The sequence below is a fragment of the Oncorhynchus clarkii genome, chromosome 13 (genome assembly GCF_045791955.1).
Source record: "Oncorhynchus clarkii lewisi isolate Uvic-CL-2024 chromosome 13, UVic_Ocla_1.0, whole genome shotgun sequence".
In the NCBI taxonomy this organism is placed as follows: Eukaryota; Metazoa; Chordata; class Actinopteri; order Salmoniformes; family Salmonidae; genus Oncorhynchus; species Oncorhynchus clarkii.
Genome location: NC_092159.1, coordinates 46,770,596 through 46,789,784, shown reverse-complemented (window position 1 = coordinate 46,789,784; position 19,189 = coordinate 46,770,596). Strand labels below are relative to the sequence as shown.

Sequence of the window (19,189 nt, the reverse complement as noted above, 5' to 3'; positions counted from 1 at the left end):
TTTACTGTATATGCATAAGTACAGACGTGACTGTGTGTGTGTGTGCGTGTGTGTGTGTGTTTGTATGTTTTTTATGTATTTACTGTATATGCATAAGTACAGACGTGACTGTGTGTGTGTGTGTGTGTTTATGTTTTTTTAATGTATTTACTGTATATGCATAAGTACAGACGTGACTGTGTGTGTGTGTGTGTGTGTGTTTGTATGTTTTTTATGTATTTACTGTATATGCATAAGTACAGACGTGACTGTGTGTGTGTGTGTGTGTTTGTATGTTTTTTATGTATTTACTGTATATGCATAAGTACAGACGTGACTGTGTGTGTGTGTGTGTGTGTGTGTTTGTATGTTTTTTATGTATTTACTGTATATGCATAAGTACAGACGTGACTGTGTGTGTGTGTGTGTGTGTGTGTGTGTTTGTATGTTTTTTATGTATTTACTGTATATGCATAAGTACAGACGTGACTGTGTGTGTGTGTTGTGTGTGTGTGTGTGTGTGTGCGTGTGTGTGTGTGTTTGTATGTTTTTTATGTATTTACTGTATATCCATAAGTACAGACGTGACTGTGTGTGTGTGTGTGTGTGTGTGTGTTTGTATGTTTTTTATGTATTTACTGTATATGCATAAGTACAAACGTGACTGTGTGTGTGTGTTGTGTGTGTGTGTGTGTGTGCGTGTGTGTGTGTGTTTTCTTGGTATGTTATCATTTATCCCCCCTTCACAGCCATGAACTTTGTCTACAGTAGGGAGCCTGCTGCCAGGACACATAGACAGTTTGACCTGAGCGATATAGCCTGAGACCTCATTTCTTTCTTGGATGCTGTTCCTGTTATTCGTGGACACTGTTTTTTAAGGCTGCCACCACAATCTGCAAAATTGTTTCAGTTGGAGATTTGTGCTGTAAAAAGTGTTCTCTTGAAGTGTTCTTGTGCAGTAGCTTTGACATAAACTGGTGTCATTATCACTTTGTAGACCAGAAAGCCCGTGGCAATATGACATGAAAATTAGATATTGCAGTCTACATATGGAAAGAAAGTACCCATACACACTACCTCCCAGCTTGAACAAAAAGTAGGCCTACGTCCCGTCAATAAATAATCAGATCTGTGCAGAAACAGAGTGCTCCTTTTTCTTTATTTAAGACAAAAACAAGCTCACACTAAAGGTCAGTCGTCTGAGTCCATATAATTAAACACAATAAATCAACATAGTCCGGAAATATAAAGCACCTGTGTGATTTGTGTATTTACAATCATACAATTTCATAAATAAATACATCATACCTCCCATGCTTCTGTCAGGAATTACAGAACGTTTGTGTTATTCAACAGGCTGTCATCCTGCTAATGTAATAGCCATTTGTAGTGCCCTTATTATCTAAAAGGTTAAAGAAATGTAATTCCGGAAATATTTAATTCTCAAATTAGTGCTAAAAATCTGATGGAATTATAAAGTATAATAGATCTATGTGAAAGGTGACTATTTTGAAACTACTAAAGCATCTCAATATTAATTAATTATGGAAAACCAAAGGCAGTAAACACAATTAACACAGTTAACTTGTAACCTGTATTTTGTGTATGTATGACACATTTACAACACAAAAAGGCTTATCAGACCAAAACTTCCGGCTTCAAGTAAAGTACCAATCAGAGTGTAATGATTCTAAAATAAATATAAGCGTTTATTTATGTACATCAAATGTTTAACGGTGTACAAATTCTACACTGGGACATCATGACCATTTTTTTTAATGAATATTTACAAACACATTATGAACATAATATTTACATATTCATGATCTGCACTGTTGATGTTAGTTAACACACATTTCTGGATTTATTCCATATGGCTATTGAATTAAACAATATGTTTAGTCCCAACCCCACATAAAAAAACACAACAGAAACATAAACAAAAACTTTCACTGACTCAACAATAATGTCTTTGTTAGGCTTAGGCCATATATAATTACCCAAACTCTCTGTCTGTCTAATACCTGTAACACTGTGACATCAAGGTCAAACACATTTAATTGTAAACAGTTAGACACATTCATTTCCCTCTGATCTCAGAGAAAGAGGTGTCAAACATTGTGGCCTAAAGCCACCTCAACACTATCATGAGTATTTGAATAAATCATCTGGTTAAAAGGTTATCAGCATGATATATAATGCACTTGGATGGCTTCTATTCCAGTACCTAGAACTGTCATAATCCGTTTTTACAAATACATCTCTCTCTCCAGTGTCAATGCTGTGAAAACCATTAAAAGGCAACTTGTGTTTCTGAACCTGAATGAAGACATGATTTGCTACACTCTTAGAATAAAGGGTTTTAAAATGGTTCAGCTGTCCCCATAGTAGAACCCTTTTTGGTTCCTGGTAGAACCCTTTTGAATTCCATGTATAATCCTCTGTGGAAAGGGTTCTACATGGAACCCAAAAGGGTCCTATCTGGAACCAAAAAGGGTTCTTCAAATGGTTCTGCTATGGGGACAGCCCAATAACCCTTTAAGGTTCTAAATAGCACCCTTTTTTCTAAAAGTGTAGTCTGTGTACTACTGTTGCATGAACAATGAACATGGTTTAAGTCTTTCTGTCATAGAAGAATTACACAATTATATACTGCTTTCACACAGTTGGGCTGAAAGAAAGGGAAGCTTGAGAAGGAGTGGATGACAGAAAGTAAGACAATGGAGAAAATGAGAAAGATACATCTCAGACAGACTGTCCTAAATCTACTGTCTTGGCTTGCAATTAAACACCATATTAGGGTAATGGAATGTTCCCACAGCAATAGTGTTAGAAATACAGTATAAGTGTCAGTGTGTTTTAACCGTCCATTTGGATAGTGCTCCACTAGTGAGGCAATGTGGACGATTGATATAAAAAAACTTTGACTTTGTCCCTGTCTGGTGATGATACAGAGGTAAAATTGGCTCATTTATAGAATTCAAGACGACATTCACTATCAAAGGGTTTCATTTCAACAAGTGGCTCAGGTGTTATCAGATATCAGATTTGGATATTAAAACAATTCAGGAACAAAGAAATGAGTAGTAAAAGATATGATCCGCTCATTATTTCTCAACATTTTGTCAGTCTCAGAAATAAGTCAAATAAATACCTACGTTATTTACAATACCTCATTTCTGAATTCTAATTCTAGAGAGATTTTTCTCAATTGTAAGTGGTGTTAAATAAAGTTGCTGTCACCTCTTATATCAAGGGCACTTCTTCACAAACACAAAACACTCAAATATTACAATTACATTACTGTTCTTTCATAATGGGGTTCAACTTCTGAACAGTCTTGCATTTGTTAAACATTTCACAGTTCAGACAAATCGTCTCTGAGAAAAATACTACGGTGTAGAATTGGCCAATAAAACTCCAGCTTGGTGGAGATGAGTTGGTGGTCTCTTATGGCTCTGGATTGTACACAAATGGGCAAGAAAGACACATGACTGAGAAATCTTCCTCCTTTTCCTGCTTTTCTTTCCAGAGCTTCCATTTGTCTTTGAGCACACAGTGGTTTGGTCAGCGGTATGACACTTTCTCTGCCTTCTCATGTCTTTGAGGTTGTGAGGTAAAAAAAACAAGATTGTCCAGGTAGCTTATATAAAATGTCTCTCTTACTCTTCTGCTCTCTCCTCTTAAAGCGTTTGTGTTGGCAGGGAACGGCAGCACCACGGTCAAGCCTCATCATCAAGACTCACAATCTGTCTCTGAGGGGAAGGAAACAAAGAGGAATACATTAGGTCACTGAACTACAGCTACTGTACAACATACCATAGGCTACATATGCTAATACAAAAACACAAGCAAGTGACATTGAGATTGAGTGTGTATGACAGATTGGCCTCTTACCGGTGGGTAGGAGTAGCCGTCTGGACTGTGGCTCCTGCATATGTGCACCTGGTCTTCAGTGGTCTTCTGGTAGACTGGGTTTTCAAAGTGAATGGTGTTGGTGTTCTTCAGCCTGTAGTTCCTCCACAGCAGCACGGCACCAAAGGCCACCAGACACACAATGGCTGAGAGACAGAGAGAGAGAGAGAGACATAAAGGTCAGAGGGGATTTGTTGATGCTAAAGTGGGGTTTTAACGTCATTGGTGTGTAATAATCATGCTAACTGTGTGTCTAAGTCAGTGATGTTAAAGCAACTTACCTATAGGCAGCGTGATGTATAAAGCTGCAGGGGTTGAAGGGGCTGTGGGTATAGCAGCAAATTCATGGCGGATGTCTGAAGGGCAAAACAAGAACAATTTAGATCAATGATACACCATGTCAAAGTGTGATGTTCCAGGAAAGTTTCATCTTTCAAAATATTCATTGCTGATAACTCCTGCATTTAATGAGAGCACACATTTAAGTCGTGCTTACCCTTAGTGGTGACTTGAGGCACTGTGGTAGTCTGGGCCTGGGGGATCCTGGGTGTATCTGGCTGGGCAGGCTGGGGGTTGCGTGGCACAGGCTTGGTAGTGCGGGGAGGCGCAGGCGTAACTGTGGTAGCGATGATGCGGGCCTTAGTGGTGGCGTGGGCTGGAGGTGCAGGGGAGGTGTGGGCGGGTGCCGGTGGGGGGTTGGGGGAGGGAACAATGGGCTTGACTGGAGTTGCAGGTGTTGGTGCAGCTGGTCAATATACAGATAACACTTAGGTTAGATATTATACAGGAAGCAAGGGATCATATATTTCCCCTGAGTTATGCTACATAGAGAGGCTGAGGGTGCTAGCTAGATATATACCTGGTACACATTTCCTCATGTCTTTGGCCAGCAGCATGTTGTCAGGGCATGTACAGGTGTACTTGGGGGAATGTATGCCCACCTGGGGGGCTGCCAGACACATGAACTCACAGCCTCCGTTGGCCACCTTGCACCAGTCCCTGCCTGGAGTGGGGCAAATGGGAGGAGGGGATTAAGTCTGGGGACTGGTTTGTCCCAATAGAAAGCACATTGCTATTGCTATGCTACTGCAGCATTGTAACTTAATTGTAATAGTCTGAGGCTCCAGACACAAAAATAGCACTTTGAATAAAATGCATCCCTGACGTGCAACCGTTACGCCAAAACATATTGGTTCCTAACTCTATGGCTACTCTTGCATAAACTAACTACTGATCTAACTAACTATGGGAAGATTAAAAAGCTGAGAGACCTGATACATACCAGTTGGCTGTTTGAGGTTGTGGTACAACACAATGTCCTCTGGGGATACCAGGTGCTCTGCCACAGGCTTGATGTCCCTGCCTGTCACACGGTTGGCACTCAGAATGGCATTGTTGCTGACATCTGTCCAAAACACTCTTTCCTACACACAGAATACACAGTACTCCATTTAAACATTTCTCATCTCTGCATAAACATGTGAAATATATATGGTGATTTTCCGACTTATTTTCATAGTGCCTCATTTAAAAGTTAAAGATGTAATTTTGGCACTCACCTCAAACACAGTGATGCCTAGGGGATGGGCTAGCCTGTGTTCATCTATAATGAGTGTCCTTCGGCCGCCACCCTGGACGTCGATACTGGAGAGGGTGTGCAGCTTGGAGTCCACCCAGTACAGCCGCTGGTTCAGCAGGTCTGACCAGGGGATAGGACAAGAGAAACTAGTCAGACCAGAGTGACCATGCAGAAACACACACAATTATGCATGCGCACCCTCACACACAAAGGTAGGAAGTTATGAAAGTGCTCACCAAGGGTGATTCCATTGGGCCACACAATGTTGTCTGTGACCAGAGCAGCACGGTCTCCTCCGTTCAGACCTCCCTTCTCAATCTTTGCTGGAGTTCCCCAGTCAGTCCAGTACATGAAACTAGGAGGGCAGTAGAACACATTTATTGAAGCATGTCATCATTCAACAGATATCCTGTGTAGGCTCAATGTTTCAGGCATTATGCTCATTCCTGAAGCCAGTGTGGGACCTACTTGCTGTGGGGGTCGACCACAATAGCGCGGGGCTTGGCCAGGTCATTCTGGAAGAGAGTCTTGCGGCGGCTCCCGTTGGCGGTTGACACAGAGATGCTGCTGCGGATACTGTCGGTCCAGTAGATGTTGCCGTGGACCCAGTCAAAGGCGATGCCCTCCGGACCTTCAATGTCGCTGTCAATCACAACTTTGTGCTGCGCTGTGTCTGCAGCCAAGTCCATTGAGGTGCTGGATTGTAGGAGAAGGGTGGAAAATAGAGAGAAAATATATTTATTATACTATCATCATCATTCTAATCAACATCATCAAGATATCACTGGGAGCAATAGGAATACAACAGGGCTCTATGGATAAAGGTAACATGGAAGCTTCGCTCACCTGTAGATCTTCTTCTGGGAGAGGTCAGACCAGTAAATCTCCTTGGCAACCATGTCCATGTCCAGAGCCACTGCATTCTTCAGGTGGGGGATGACACGCGTGTACTCACTCTTGTCCAGTGTCATCTTCCTCACCTCATGGCGATTGGTGAAGAACAGATAGGCTACAGTGCCTGTGTGATCAGACGAGAGAGTATCGTTCCAATAACTGTAATGCATGACCCATGACATTTTAAAAATAAACTTGATCAAAACATGAGCTAAGTAAGCATTCAGTCTTTCTTAGGACCAATACTTACCGATGGCCTTGCAGGCTTTGGTCGCTGGGTCGACCTGGTAGCCCTCCTCACACTCGCACTTGTAGCTGCCCATATGATTGACACAGATCTGACTGCAGATGTCTGGGTTGGCACACTCATCGATATCTGTGGGAAGAGGTACAGGACAGATATGACGTCTGTGTAACTGGCACAGTGTTGGAGAAGGTAAACGGTGGCATAGGGTCAGACAAAGGGGGTGTGACAGTAACAGCACTGAGTCATCATGGCTCCACAGGGAAGTGGTCCAGTCAGGACAGAGACCTTCTCACCCCACTCGCACCAGCTTACACTGCCATACAGGGTTGAACTAAGGCAAAGGTATCAATGGGCACATTGCCTGGCTCTAGGCCTAAAGGATGTACAGTCTGAAGTCCACATTGGCACGGACATCAGATCCAATATGGCTGCTGATTGAGCCAACTTTTTGAGCTCTGTGGACACACATGCAGCTACAGTGGTAAGGAGTTTTACCTTCACAGCGTTTCTTGTCCGTCAGGTAGTAGCCGGTGGGGCATTGGCACTCATAGCCGAACTTCAGGTCATTGCAGATGTGTGAGCAGCCGCCATTGTTGTACAGGCACTCGTTGGAATCTGCAGGGAGGGTTAGAGGAGAGAAAAGTGACAGTTCAACACCAGTCCACAGCTCCTTCTCTCTTTTTTGCAACCACAGCTAGATAGCATTCCCATTGTTTCCATTCAACTCATTTTACGTGAGAAGCTAACCATAGGCAAAACAATATTCCTCCTAAGTACATGTTCCATCTTCATACTCACCACACTCTCTGAGAGGCTCATCTGACCAGTCCCTACAGTCACGCTGCTTGTCACACACCTTCTCCATGCTGATGCACTCCCCACTACGGCACTTAAACCTGGTGGGACCCTTGCAATGGCTCACTGTGGAGGAGAGGAGAGTGTGACTATAACACAAAGGTAGTATTACCATCCCAGTAGGTCACAGTAGTAGAAGCAGAGGTAGTAGCTTTATGTGGGGCAAGAGCCTACCATTGACACAGCCCATTTCATCACTCAAGTCTCTGCAGTCGTACTGGCGGTTACATTGGCGACCGCCGTGTATACAGGTGCCATCACCGCATTGGAACTCATCGGGGCGGCAGGTGATGTGGCCTATGGAGAGAAGGAGAGATTGAGAGGTCAGTCATAAATCCATATGCAACTTACATATTAAAGACAGAAAATATTAAAGCGAATATAGCTAACAGAAGTAATAAAAGGGTAATAAGAGAGAGGGGATGTACTCACTACAGTTGGTCTCGTCAGAGCGATCCAGGCAGTCAAATCCTCCATCACATTTCCAGCTGCTGTGGATACACTCCCCGCTGCCACATTGGAACTCCCGAAGGGAGCAGGGCTTGGGGGCACCTCCAGGGGCTCGCGTCCCACAGTTCTGGGGCCACTCGTCGGAGCCATCCGAGCAGTCAGCGTCTCCGTCGCAGGCCCACAGGCGCGGCACACACACAGAGTTGTTGCACTGGAAGGAGGTGGAGCTACAGGTGGTGGGTGGGCAGGAAGCCTCGTCACTCCCGTCATCACAGTCCAACTCCTCATCACACACAAAGGAGGCCGACACACACTGGCCGTTACTGCAGTGGAATTTGTTATCTGTGCAGTGCTTGGGCGCTGTGGGAGGAACAGAGACGTGTGTGTTAGAGGGGAGCCTCATTTGTCAGGCTTATATCAGTTGGGAAAGAATGGGACTGAGAAGGAAAAGAGAGAGTAGATGAGAGAAGGGGAAATGCTGGGAGGTAAGTTGGGGAGAAAGGTACAATAGAGAGTGGAGAAAACAGGACCACTTACCACAGCTCTCCTCATCAGCTCCATTCTCACAGTCTGCTTTGCCGTCACAGAGCCAGGTACTGGGAACACACTGGTTCAGACGTCCACCACAGCTAAACTCTGTGGTTCTGCATGTTCTGGCCGCTACAGATGCAACCGAAAAGAGAGAACAACCATCAGTGACTGAAACTGAAAAATATGTTGAACTAGAAGTGTGGTTCAATCCTCTATTGTATTCCTATTAGCTACGGCGGTATGTGTTACTCACAGCAGGTTCCGGGGAGCTCGTCAGTTCCATCTCCACAATCATCTGTGTCGTCACACACCCATCTCAGCGTAATGCACTTCTCGTTCCCACACAGGAACTGCCCAATCCCGCATACTGTCTCTGTGTCTATAAGGGAAAAACACACGTACCCACACGATCAGTCCATGACTATTCATTCTGGTGAACAACAAAATCTCAAAATCAAAATGGGCTTTAATGAGCATTTAACTGAATAACATTTACAACCCCGGATACATTGTATAATGGGACAATAAATCTCTCATGAATGAAACCAATTGCTGTTCTATTTATTTCTGGGAAGCACACAAACCAGATGCTTTCCCGAGAGGACACTGTATATAGCTGCACACTGATCTGGTACTTGTACTCCTGGCAAAGTACACAAATCAGACGCTTTCCTGAGAGGACACTGTATATAGCTGCACATTGATCTGGTACTTGTACTCCTGGCAAAGTACACAAATTAGACGCTTTCCCGAGAGGGGTTGCGTGGCAAGCCAAGCCCATGGCACTGCAAAGCCTTAGCAGGATAGGACAACCAGTGGTATTTCTCTGCTTTATCATCTACGTACTGTCAGGTCAGTCAAGAACACAATACATTATTTCAACACCTGTATCCTGACATCATAATAAACCACAGGAAAAGGAAAAAGTGTCTGTTTTCTGTAACTCTGTGGATGTTATCTGAGGCAAATACTTGAGCAGACCATAAATCAGAATATATAGAGTTAAAACAAAAGTGCTAGAGCAGGTTGCATCTTCTGGGTCTCATTTCCCAGCTTGCAGTCATATGTGACAGTGAGTGGTGGAGGGGATGGCTGTTCGGTGGGCTATGGCAGGGATGCTGGTAACACATCAACAAAGAGGCAGGGGGATGGGTGGGAGAGGCCAATTATGACCCTCTCCCTCAACATACACACATATACATGTACAGACACATGCAAATTCCAACCTGCCGATAGAGGAGGAATGTGGAGAATCTACAACTCAAACACACTGACACATGCACACACACACACTAATTTTACACCTGCCATTGGTAGTGGAGAATGTACATTTTTGTCAGTAATTGGGTGGTGATGACTGAAGACAAATGAGAAGAGATCGTAGACATACAGTACTGGCTGATGTTATGTTCTCCTTAGCATCTTCATTATCCTCCATGCTGTTCTGAATGCTCTTCATCCATCAAACAAAGATCTTCTAGACCTCCTACAGCTCTCCACCCAACCCCCTATCTAAATCACCCTAGTTAGTGAACTGGAAGAATCAATTAAGACACTGTACTGTACATCAGTGCCCCTGGCCACAGAGATGACTCACAGCAGTGTCCAGATGCCACTGGGAATTCCTTATCCTGCACTTAGGCCTCAAAACACTGGATGGACACCTGTTTCTGATAGGAGCCAAAGGGAGGAGCTTGACCAAAGGGAGGAGCTTGAATCACACCACTGGTAGCTGATTGGGTCAAGCGGAAGGTTTGCATGATAATAACAGTAGAGACAATAGTGGGCTAGGTACTCTTTTCACTGACCACTGAGGATGGATTTTCAAAACAGGACAGTTCCTGGGTGAGGTTTCTCACCAACGGTTGCAATTGCAGGAACAATAATACCTACTGAATTGCACTACCATGTTATTTCAAGAATGTAAATAAGGGAATTTGGAAAGATTTAACAATTTATGCTCATTTAACAGAAGGCTCATAGTTTGGCCTACATTTTCTTTACTGAGATATTTTGGTCATAAACTGTGACAGTGCAGTTCTGTTGCTTTTCGTTCCATTCTATTCAACAGATGTCAACCGCAGATCTGGGAAAGTGGATGGAAATTAAATGGGGAAATCTAGTACAGATATGACTCTGTGAACAAACAGTATGAACATGAGAAGTCAATGTCCTCATTCACCATGTCTCCACAGCTGAACATGTTAATGCCATTCCAGTTCTGGACCCAGCTGTCCCCATATAAGAGTGTACTATGGGTGGGACCCTCTTCCATGTGCACTACCTTTCTTTAAAGGTTTTATCATTAGTGACTTTAATCTTATCTTACCTGGTTGTCTCATCTATAGAGTTCCCTTGTCAGTGAACAAGACTAGCCACAAAATAAGAGCAAAACAACAAGTGAATGAACACCCACACAACTGAGAGAGAACATAAAAGAATACCCAGATGTGATCACATTTCACACTGCCATCCCTTGTTCTAGTAACTCACACAATATGACCTGACCCTCTAGGGCCAGGTGAGTATATTGACTTAATACCTGCAAACTCTAATTAAAAGCTGTCAACGTCTCTCTCTCTTTATCATGTCCACCTGTCCTCATTCTCAGAGAGAAATGATGGTCAGATGCAGGCGAATGCCCTGCCTTCAATAACATTTGGTTAGGCTTAAAGTTCAGTCCATCAAAGGCTCGGACTGACAAGGTTTACTGATTAACCTTGGGGAGAAATGCAACGTGGCATGCTTGTTTGTCTGTCCTCTGATGTGTGGTGTGTTTAATTGATCTTCCGTTCTCTATCAGGACAAGCTGGAGGAGAGGAAACAGCTCTGCCTACTGTTTGATGAGCTATTGAAGCTGGCTAATAAAGTAAAAATATCTTCATATGATACTTAGAAGGCATGAACATGGTTCACAGATAGCATGATAAAGTGATTTGCACAGGCTTACAGTTAATCAGTACCACTTTCTAAATAGGTGATGGAACAGATATTTTTTTGAGATGGGGCATGTCATTCTGCAACTACTTTTATTTATCGCCCAGCACTCTCCATTTAGGCCCTCAGAAAATGTAATGGCAAAAACTGTATTCTTTCTGATTATTTGCAAATAGTTTGAATCAAGTTCCCAGTGTGAGTCTCCCATTCGATGTCACCATTCGATGTCACATTCTCGATATATCTGCACGTTACAGATTGTGCAATATGAGGGATGTCCGCTCCTTCTGATAAGACAATAGATAATGTGAGAATGAGCACAGACTGTTTCAGACTGCTGATGCTCTCACAACAACACAATTCTGTTGTGTCAATGGATAGGAGTGTGAGAGCCAGTTCCAACACGTTCCTGGCACTTTTTGCCAAACATTTCCATACTGGTCCCAACACTAACACTGGAAGTTATTGCATACAGGGCAGATGGTGTTGAACCAATACGTTGAAATGTTGCCTCAAGAGGAATACTTAAAAGTCATGCTTTGTGGAGGTGGGCAAGAGGGATTCCTTTAATTCTCAGGGTGGCCCACCACAATGATGTCATAGGGCCATCAATACATCATGAAAGAGTCAAAAACATGAGTGAACACCAGAGAATCTAGATTGCAATGTGACTGGTTATTGCATCAATTGAGAACACATTTAGTCTATTGCAGCCTTGCTATGTAGCCTAATTATACAATAACTCACTTGTAATCTGCTGTACCTGAATTTGGAAGATTTTTGCACTTTAAAGCTAGAATGAGCAGTTGAAAAAATAAAGCAACACCCCACCTCTGTTTTGGTAAAAAGATGAGGGATAGGCCTGAAGAAATGTAACCTCTCTCAAATTCATAGACACAGCCAGACTATAGATGCAAGGACTGACCATCGAGGATATCAAAATTATAATTTGAACCATGTTTTGAGACTATGCAGGGTTTGTTTACATTTAGCCTATATTGTTTACAAACATTGGAGGGAGAAAAAAACGCATATATTTTGGGTTCTGATGGTGTACAACAGCTGGACTAAGCTCATTAGGTATGTATAAGTGGCACAGCGGTCTAAGGCACTGCATCGGAGTGCTAGAGGCATCACTACAGTCCCTGGTTTGATTCCAGGCTGCATCACAGCTGGCCATGATTGGGAGTCCCTAAATTGGTCGAGCATCGTCCGGGTTTGTCCAGGGTAGGCCGTCATTGTAAATAAGAATATGTTCTTAACTTACTTGTCTAGTTAAATACAAAATATAATCAATGGGTGTATATATAATTAGGTAGATACCCATAAACTTCTAATCATTGCGCTAATACTAGTTAGCATTGGCTCGCTAAACTACCTCAAACTTCCTTCATACTGGCCAATGGTATCCACGAGTTCATCTGACTCTGATTCTTTACTTCCCAGTAAATAGCCCCATTGGCAAAATCCCGTATTATCCCTTTAATTTATAAATACTAAAAATGATGTAGCAATGAAGGATTATAGCTTTAAAATAACAATAGCCTACTAACCAAATAATTGTCTTACACAAAAAAAGTATTGCACAATAGCGCAAAAATGTAAACTGCTACTCTTCTCAACATGCACTACAACGCAAACATAATGTAGCTTCGACCCGGCTCCTATACCACAACAAGCTTTCGGAAACGTCTTGCTGCACATTCTCAAATCTGATTGGCCACGGAATCTCATGGCCAACAACAAATCAGAGGCAGTGAACGTAGTTAAATCATACAAATGCCGGTAAAAATAGATAATGTAAATGTATCTAAAGGTAAATGTGAGTGCAATGACAAAATAAATACTCGCCTACGCATTGTGTTCTGATAATAATAATAAACTATTTGTGTTGCACATTATCGCAGCTTCTTCAAGATGCAACACAAATTTGACCTACATTCTACAAATAACTAGCCCCCTCCCCCGTCGTGATGCATCAGGCGATGTCCAAGAGTGGGCTATTTAAACATTTCAAATCGATTGATAACTGCCATTTACGATAGACATAATATTTAACAAGAAGGTAGGCTATGTTTAAAAATATACTTACTTTGCCACTATGCATTAATGGAACAAATAACAAATAAGCCAAATGAATTGGAAATTATTCCCGAAGTTTACGATACACTAGAGTAGACCTATGTTAGAATAAAGATACTTACTTGTTTGGACAACACAGCAAGCCAGGAACACCAACAGCACGCACAGCAGCCGCCCCATAGTCTGCAGCCAAATTGTTCAAATTATTTACACTTTACTCTGACTGTCAATAAGGTACAATGACACAGGTATAACAATGTATATGATATGGTTATTCATTTACCAAGTTAAAACGATTGTTTTATTTTAAAGTCACTGCTTCCAAGCTATTCAGTTCCTCTGCTCTTTTGTTCTGGATTAAGATGCGCTTGGGACGAGAGGTTAGACAAGGATGCTCCTGACAGTGTAATCATGTTTGGCAACATCAGAGCAATTTCAATGTGGTCCAGGAGTGGGCTGGAACGGGAGGAGCCCAAGAAGCATAGGGCGGGGTTTGGAGTGGTGTGATCTCTGGAATACAGAGAGCCTCACTATCGAAAGGCGTGTCTCCAGACGCTACATTTTACTACTGTTTAACCCTTTGTGTGTGCGTGTGTGTATGTGTGTCTTGAGTTCATTCTTAAAGCTCCATGCATGAACCGAACACACACACACACACACACACACACACACACACACACACACACACACACACACACACACACACACACACACACACACACACTAGAGGGGGGCCTAGACATACCAATATTTGTCTATAAGCTCATTCTGACAGGCGCTTCTAAGTATTCAAAAGCAGGATCTCCCTGGTCAAAACAATAGATAAAGATTGTTTGAAGTTTTGGTCAAAACAAATTTGCTTGCTTTGCCGTGGAGTTGGTAAAAGTGGTAACTATAAAGGTGATTCTTAATAGTGATAGTTTTACTGAGATATGTAGAACCTATCTTGTGACATTTTGATAAAACTGTACATTTTCATGACTCAGCTCAATCCAGACACAAACAGAAAATGACATAGGGACAACCTCGAGGAACCCCAACAGCCTATGAAATACAACAGCACTGAGTTTGGGGGAGAGAAGAAAAATAAATAGGATGTTAGTGAACCAAACAATAAGCACAGAACATGTGATCAGATCTATCATGATGGCCTTGAGGACTAATTATCTTCTAGTTTGTACTTGCTCTATTTTTAATATTGATCTATCCAATGTCCATCAGTGTACAATGACGCACCATCTCTTATACAAAACACAAAAATGCCACAGCCAAACGACTGTGCTTTCCCCTCATGGTCAGAGCAGCAACGCGTGACAACACAAATAATAGCAAAACAAGAAGTCAAACTGCTCTAGTTCTCATGGGTCTGCTGCACCGACCAGTATTAGTATGACATCCTGCCATGCCTCTGTCAACCAGTAACTGACTACAGCTCCCTATCTTATTTTGGACCAAATAGAACAAGCTAAAAACTGTAATCTAATAGTGGCTTCACATCAGAGTTGAAGATCCAGCTACACACAGTAGCTGGAAATAAGATGGCAGGAGAAGCCAAGGCTTTGATGATGACAGCAAATTATATAGCTATTACCCTCTCCTTCTGAAGCAATGGTGTTTTATTTAGTAACAGGGAGTGGTAACACAGATGTAATCAAGATTATGTCAGACAGATTTGGATCATACTACACTACATCAAGATGAAAGAGTAACAATTCAATTTCATGTTACAATACCTTACAAAATAATCATTGCTAATTGGTTTTTACTCCAGGATTGAGATGTATTTCCTTCACATGGATTCTGAGAAAGCTAACCTAATATTTGAGACCATTAATAGGAGTTGACAGTCACACAACTCTCTGCCCTCTGGTGAGAGTGGGTCCTCTCAGTGACCGGCCCTTGAATAGCCCGCCATAGGGCATGAAAGCTTCTGAAACTGTGCAAAGGAGAACCACAGAAGTGCCTAATGAGACTGTCACTAATTGTGCTGCCCTCACTGCTCCCGCTATTGGAATGCTGATTGAGCAGATATGTTTCATTGCAGGGAAAAGCTTTCTTCAGATATCATCTATTCAGTTTCCTATAAACACAGTCCTTAAAGAGCAGGAACAAAGCCATTAATTCAGAGTGGAGGTAAGGTGAGCATACTGTATCACTCCATCCTATTTTCACCTGAAACCAGAAAGTGCACCATCCCCACTGCCAACTAACCCATCTCTCCGCCCCCTACAGCATCTCACCATTTGCAGTCCCTCCCACTGCAGCCTATGTAAACAATGAAGACAACAGTGGTGTAAAGTACTAAAGAAGGATTACTTTAAAGAACTTCTTAAATCATTTTTGGGGGTATCTATACTTTACTATATATGTTTTTGACAACTTTTACTTCACTACATTCCTGATGAAAATTATGTACTTTTTACTCCATACATTTTCCCTTACACACAAAATGTATTTGTTACATTTTGAATGCTTAGCAGGGAAATGGTCAAATTCACACACGTATTGTATCAAGAGAACATCCTATGATCTGGCGGACATCCCAAACAAAAATCTAAGTTAATGAATAGGACTAAATAAAATCAAACTGTAAACGCACTTTAAATAAAGTTTGATTTGATTTAGTCCTATTCTTTACCTTCAATTTTTGGTTAAGATGGAGATGTGAATCCAACATATCAATTATTCATTTGCAGACAAACTGGAAATAAAGACAAACTAAACCAGTGGCACAGATGGAGCTATCCAAGAAAAATATATTTCTCCTTCAAATTTTGATATTTGAATGTTGATAACATTGCAAATGCTATATAAGCCTATATAGCATCAATGGTGATATATATAATTTTGTATTTAACTAGGCAAGTCAGTTGAGAACAAATTCTTATTTATAATGACGGCCTACACCAGTCACACCAATTGTGTGCCGCCTTATGGGACTCCCAATCACAGCCGGGCTGTGATGCAGCCTGGCTTCAAATCAGGGTGTCTGTAGTGATGTCTTTAGCACTGAGATGCAGTGCCTTAGACAGCTGCGCCACTCAGGAGAATATGAGTGATAAAGTATGGTCACATTAAATTTGCTCTGTTAAACCTACCCTTTGGAATGATTTTGTTAGCAATAGTGAATCTAGGCTGAATAAAAATATAAACGCAACATGTGAAGTGTTGGTCCCATGTTTCATGAGCTGAAATAAAAGATCCCAGATATTTTCCATTCACACAAAAATGCTTATTTCTCTCAAATTTTGTGCATGAATTTGTTTACATCCCTGTTAGTTATCATTTCTCCTTTGCAAAGATAATCCATCCACCTGACAGTTGTAGCATACCAAGAAGCTGATTGAACAGCATGATCATTACACAGGTCCACATTGTGCTGGGGACAATAAAAGGCCACTCTAAAATGTCGCATAGCCATTGAAGAGGAGTGGGACAAAATTACACAGGCCATAATCAACAGCCTGATCAACTCTATGTGAAGGAGATGTGTTGCGCTGCATTAGGCAATTGGTGGTCACACCAGATACTGACTGGTTTTCTGATCCACACGCCTACTTTTTTTTAAGGTATCTGTGACCAACAGATGCAGATCTGTATTTCCAGTCATGTGAAATCCATAGATTAGGGCCTCATTTATTTATTTTAATTGACTGATTTACTTATATGAACTGTAACGCAGTAAAATATTTGAAATTGTTTTTATTTCTGTTCGGTGTATTTCATTTTTCAGGTGAAGATCCCTCAACAATCATTCCTACGACAGCCCATTGGTAGTAGTCAGGGACAAATAAGGTTTTTGTTTGGGATGAAGCAGGGCTGGGCTTGGTTACAACCCTGAATGGGAGACCAAAGGGTAACTGTAGACGGAAGGGGTTCTGCCCAGCCTGTTTGTTTTCTTCTGATAGTGGCTATAACTTATAAAATCTGACATTGTTTTAAAGGTATTCTACGTATTTCATCTATGTTGGAATTTGGTTACCATGATAACATAATCCTGTGGTTGAAATTTCACCCTCAAAACAACAGTTTACATTGACAACTTTTTTCAAATCTAATGTATTTTCCATGCAGATTCCACATCACAACACGTTGACAAATTACATTTGAACAACGTTGATTCAACCAGTTTGTGACCAGTGGGTTGGCTGGGAATGAGAGTCGTTTCTCCCTCACAAGAGAGGAGACATGAGAGTCAGATCAGGTTCCTCCAATTGCAGTAGAGCCTGTTGGACCAGTGATCCATCCTGACAGACCTGGAAAGCATATGCTGCGTAGACATCGGGTGCCTTGCACTAGATGCATTATAAAGTTAAAATGAGGAAAGCACAAGATTCTTGGCATGTCTGTTTCACGTGGAGGCCTTCACCTAGCAAACATCAGTCTGTAGACTACAGGGCAATCCATCACCAACCAACTGGAAGGACTGCCATTATTTATTTGCCAAGACCTGTCAAACTCCAGAAAAAATATGGCTCTAATATCTCAATACAAAAGCATTGTTTTATTTCTAATGGGAGGGAAGCATACCACTTTTAGAATTGTTTTACAGTGTTTTGGCTTTGGACAACTGAATATATATTAAAATAACTACATTGTCCTCAAATGAGAGATTGTGTCCGACACTCAAGGTCACTTCTGTTGTAACCTTGCTATCCAGCTTCCTCTCGTATGTCACGAGTCTTGGAGATATGACAATGTGAGACAACTTGTGTAGATACATGTTGAAACATATAACCACTGGTTGCAACCCCTCAAGACAGCTCACATCCATGACACACCCCTTGTTCATAACAGACCGTCTCCTCTGCCTGCCTGCCTGCAAAGCAGTGAGAGGAACTGTTCCACTGGTGACTCGGTTCTTCCACCCCTGCGGTGAGCCAGCTGTAAATCCTGTACACTGATCTGTTCTCCTGGTTTCAACACTCACATTCTTGTCCATAATCCATATCTCTTCAGATTTCACCTCAACTTCACCACTCCTGACCATCATCCCTCCTAGCAAATAAGCTTTCTTATTGGAATGTATTTTTGATCAATGACAAAGTAAAAAAAACTACAAAATAAACTGGCCATGTTAACCCATAGGATAATAAGGCTAGTCAGAGGTTGGTCTCAGCGCAGTCAGAATCCCTGGCTTCATGTTTAATGTGGTGACGGTAGCTCTTCAGAGTCACTTGAAACGAGTCGACAAACCATTTGAGGAGAGAACGGACTCTACAGCAGATCCATTCAAAAACGTTCCACTGAAAAACTTTCCACACACACCAAAAAAAAAAGTATTTGTCCAGGTGTTATGACATGAGCCCACGGCTGGAACAAAGCAGTGTGAGGGGGAGTGGCAAAAAACAGCAGGGTCAATGAGTGACCTGAGGAAGAAGAAACTGGTGTGTATCTGAGATCAGAGGCATGGAAGCCCTGGCAGGATCTCACACATGCCCAGAGTAATACTGTTTGAAATACAACTGTGTGAGTGCTTACAAGCCTTTAAAAAGCACTGTGGCCTAAAATACTTAAACTGAATTATATAAATTATCATCCCAAACTAGCATTAATTTAGTGGTCAGCATGTTTACAGTTCAGACTCAAGGAGAAAATCTTAAACCTAATCATCAACAAAACACCTAAATCTTCAAACCGTGGCTTTTCATCCAGAGTACTGTTATCTGGTCAAGGTGAGAGGGCCATCTAGTGTACATACAAGATAACTACAGTTATTT

At 41.9% G+C, this 19,189-nt stretch overlaps 1 protein-coding gene across 2 annotated transcripts; it reads right to left on the bottom strand.

The window, feature by feature from the left end:
* Positions 1-1,739: 1,739 nt before the first annotated feature.
* LOC139364909 (low-density lipoprotein receptor-like) lies at positions 1,740-13,892 on the bottom strand. Of its 2 annotated transcripts, XR_011626509.1 has the most exons (20): positions 13,753-13,886; positions 13,592-13,652; positions 8,704-8,829; positions 8,457-8,579; positions 7,902-8,279; positions 7,644-7,766; positions 7,413-7,535; positions 7,110-7,229; positions 6,618-6,743; positions 6,320-6,491; positions 5,942-6,169; positions 5,710-5,828; positions 5,454-5,593; positions 5,177-5,318; positions 4,754-4,897; positions 4,391-4,639; positions 4,176-4,250; positions 3,877-4,040; positions 2,537-3,734; positions 1,740-2,374 (listed from the first exon to the last, which is right to left on the bottom strand). XR_011626509.1 is itself a non-coding variant. In XM_071102134.1 (19 exons), the coding sequence occupies exons 2-19, from the start codon at positions 13,647-13,649 to the stop codon at positions 3,702-3,704; spliced, it is 2,643 nt and encodes an 880-aa protein (XP_070958235.1). In that variant the 5' UTR covers positions 13,650-13,652; positions 13,753-13,892; the 3' UTR covers positions 1,740-3,701. The 2 variants fall into 2 exon arrangements, 1 of the variants encoding a protein (XP_070958235.1); XM_071102134.1 differs by having other exon boundaries at positions 1,740-3,734; positions 13,753-13,892.
* Between the last annotated feature and the right edge of the window lie 5,297 nt (positions 13,893-19,189).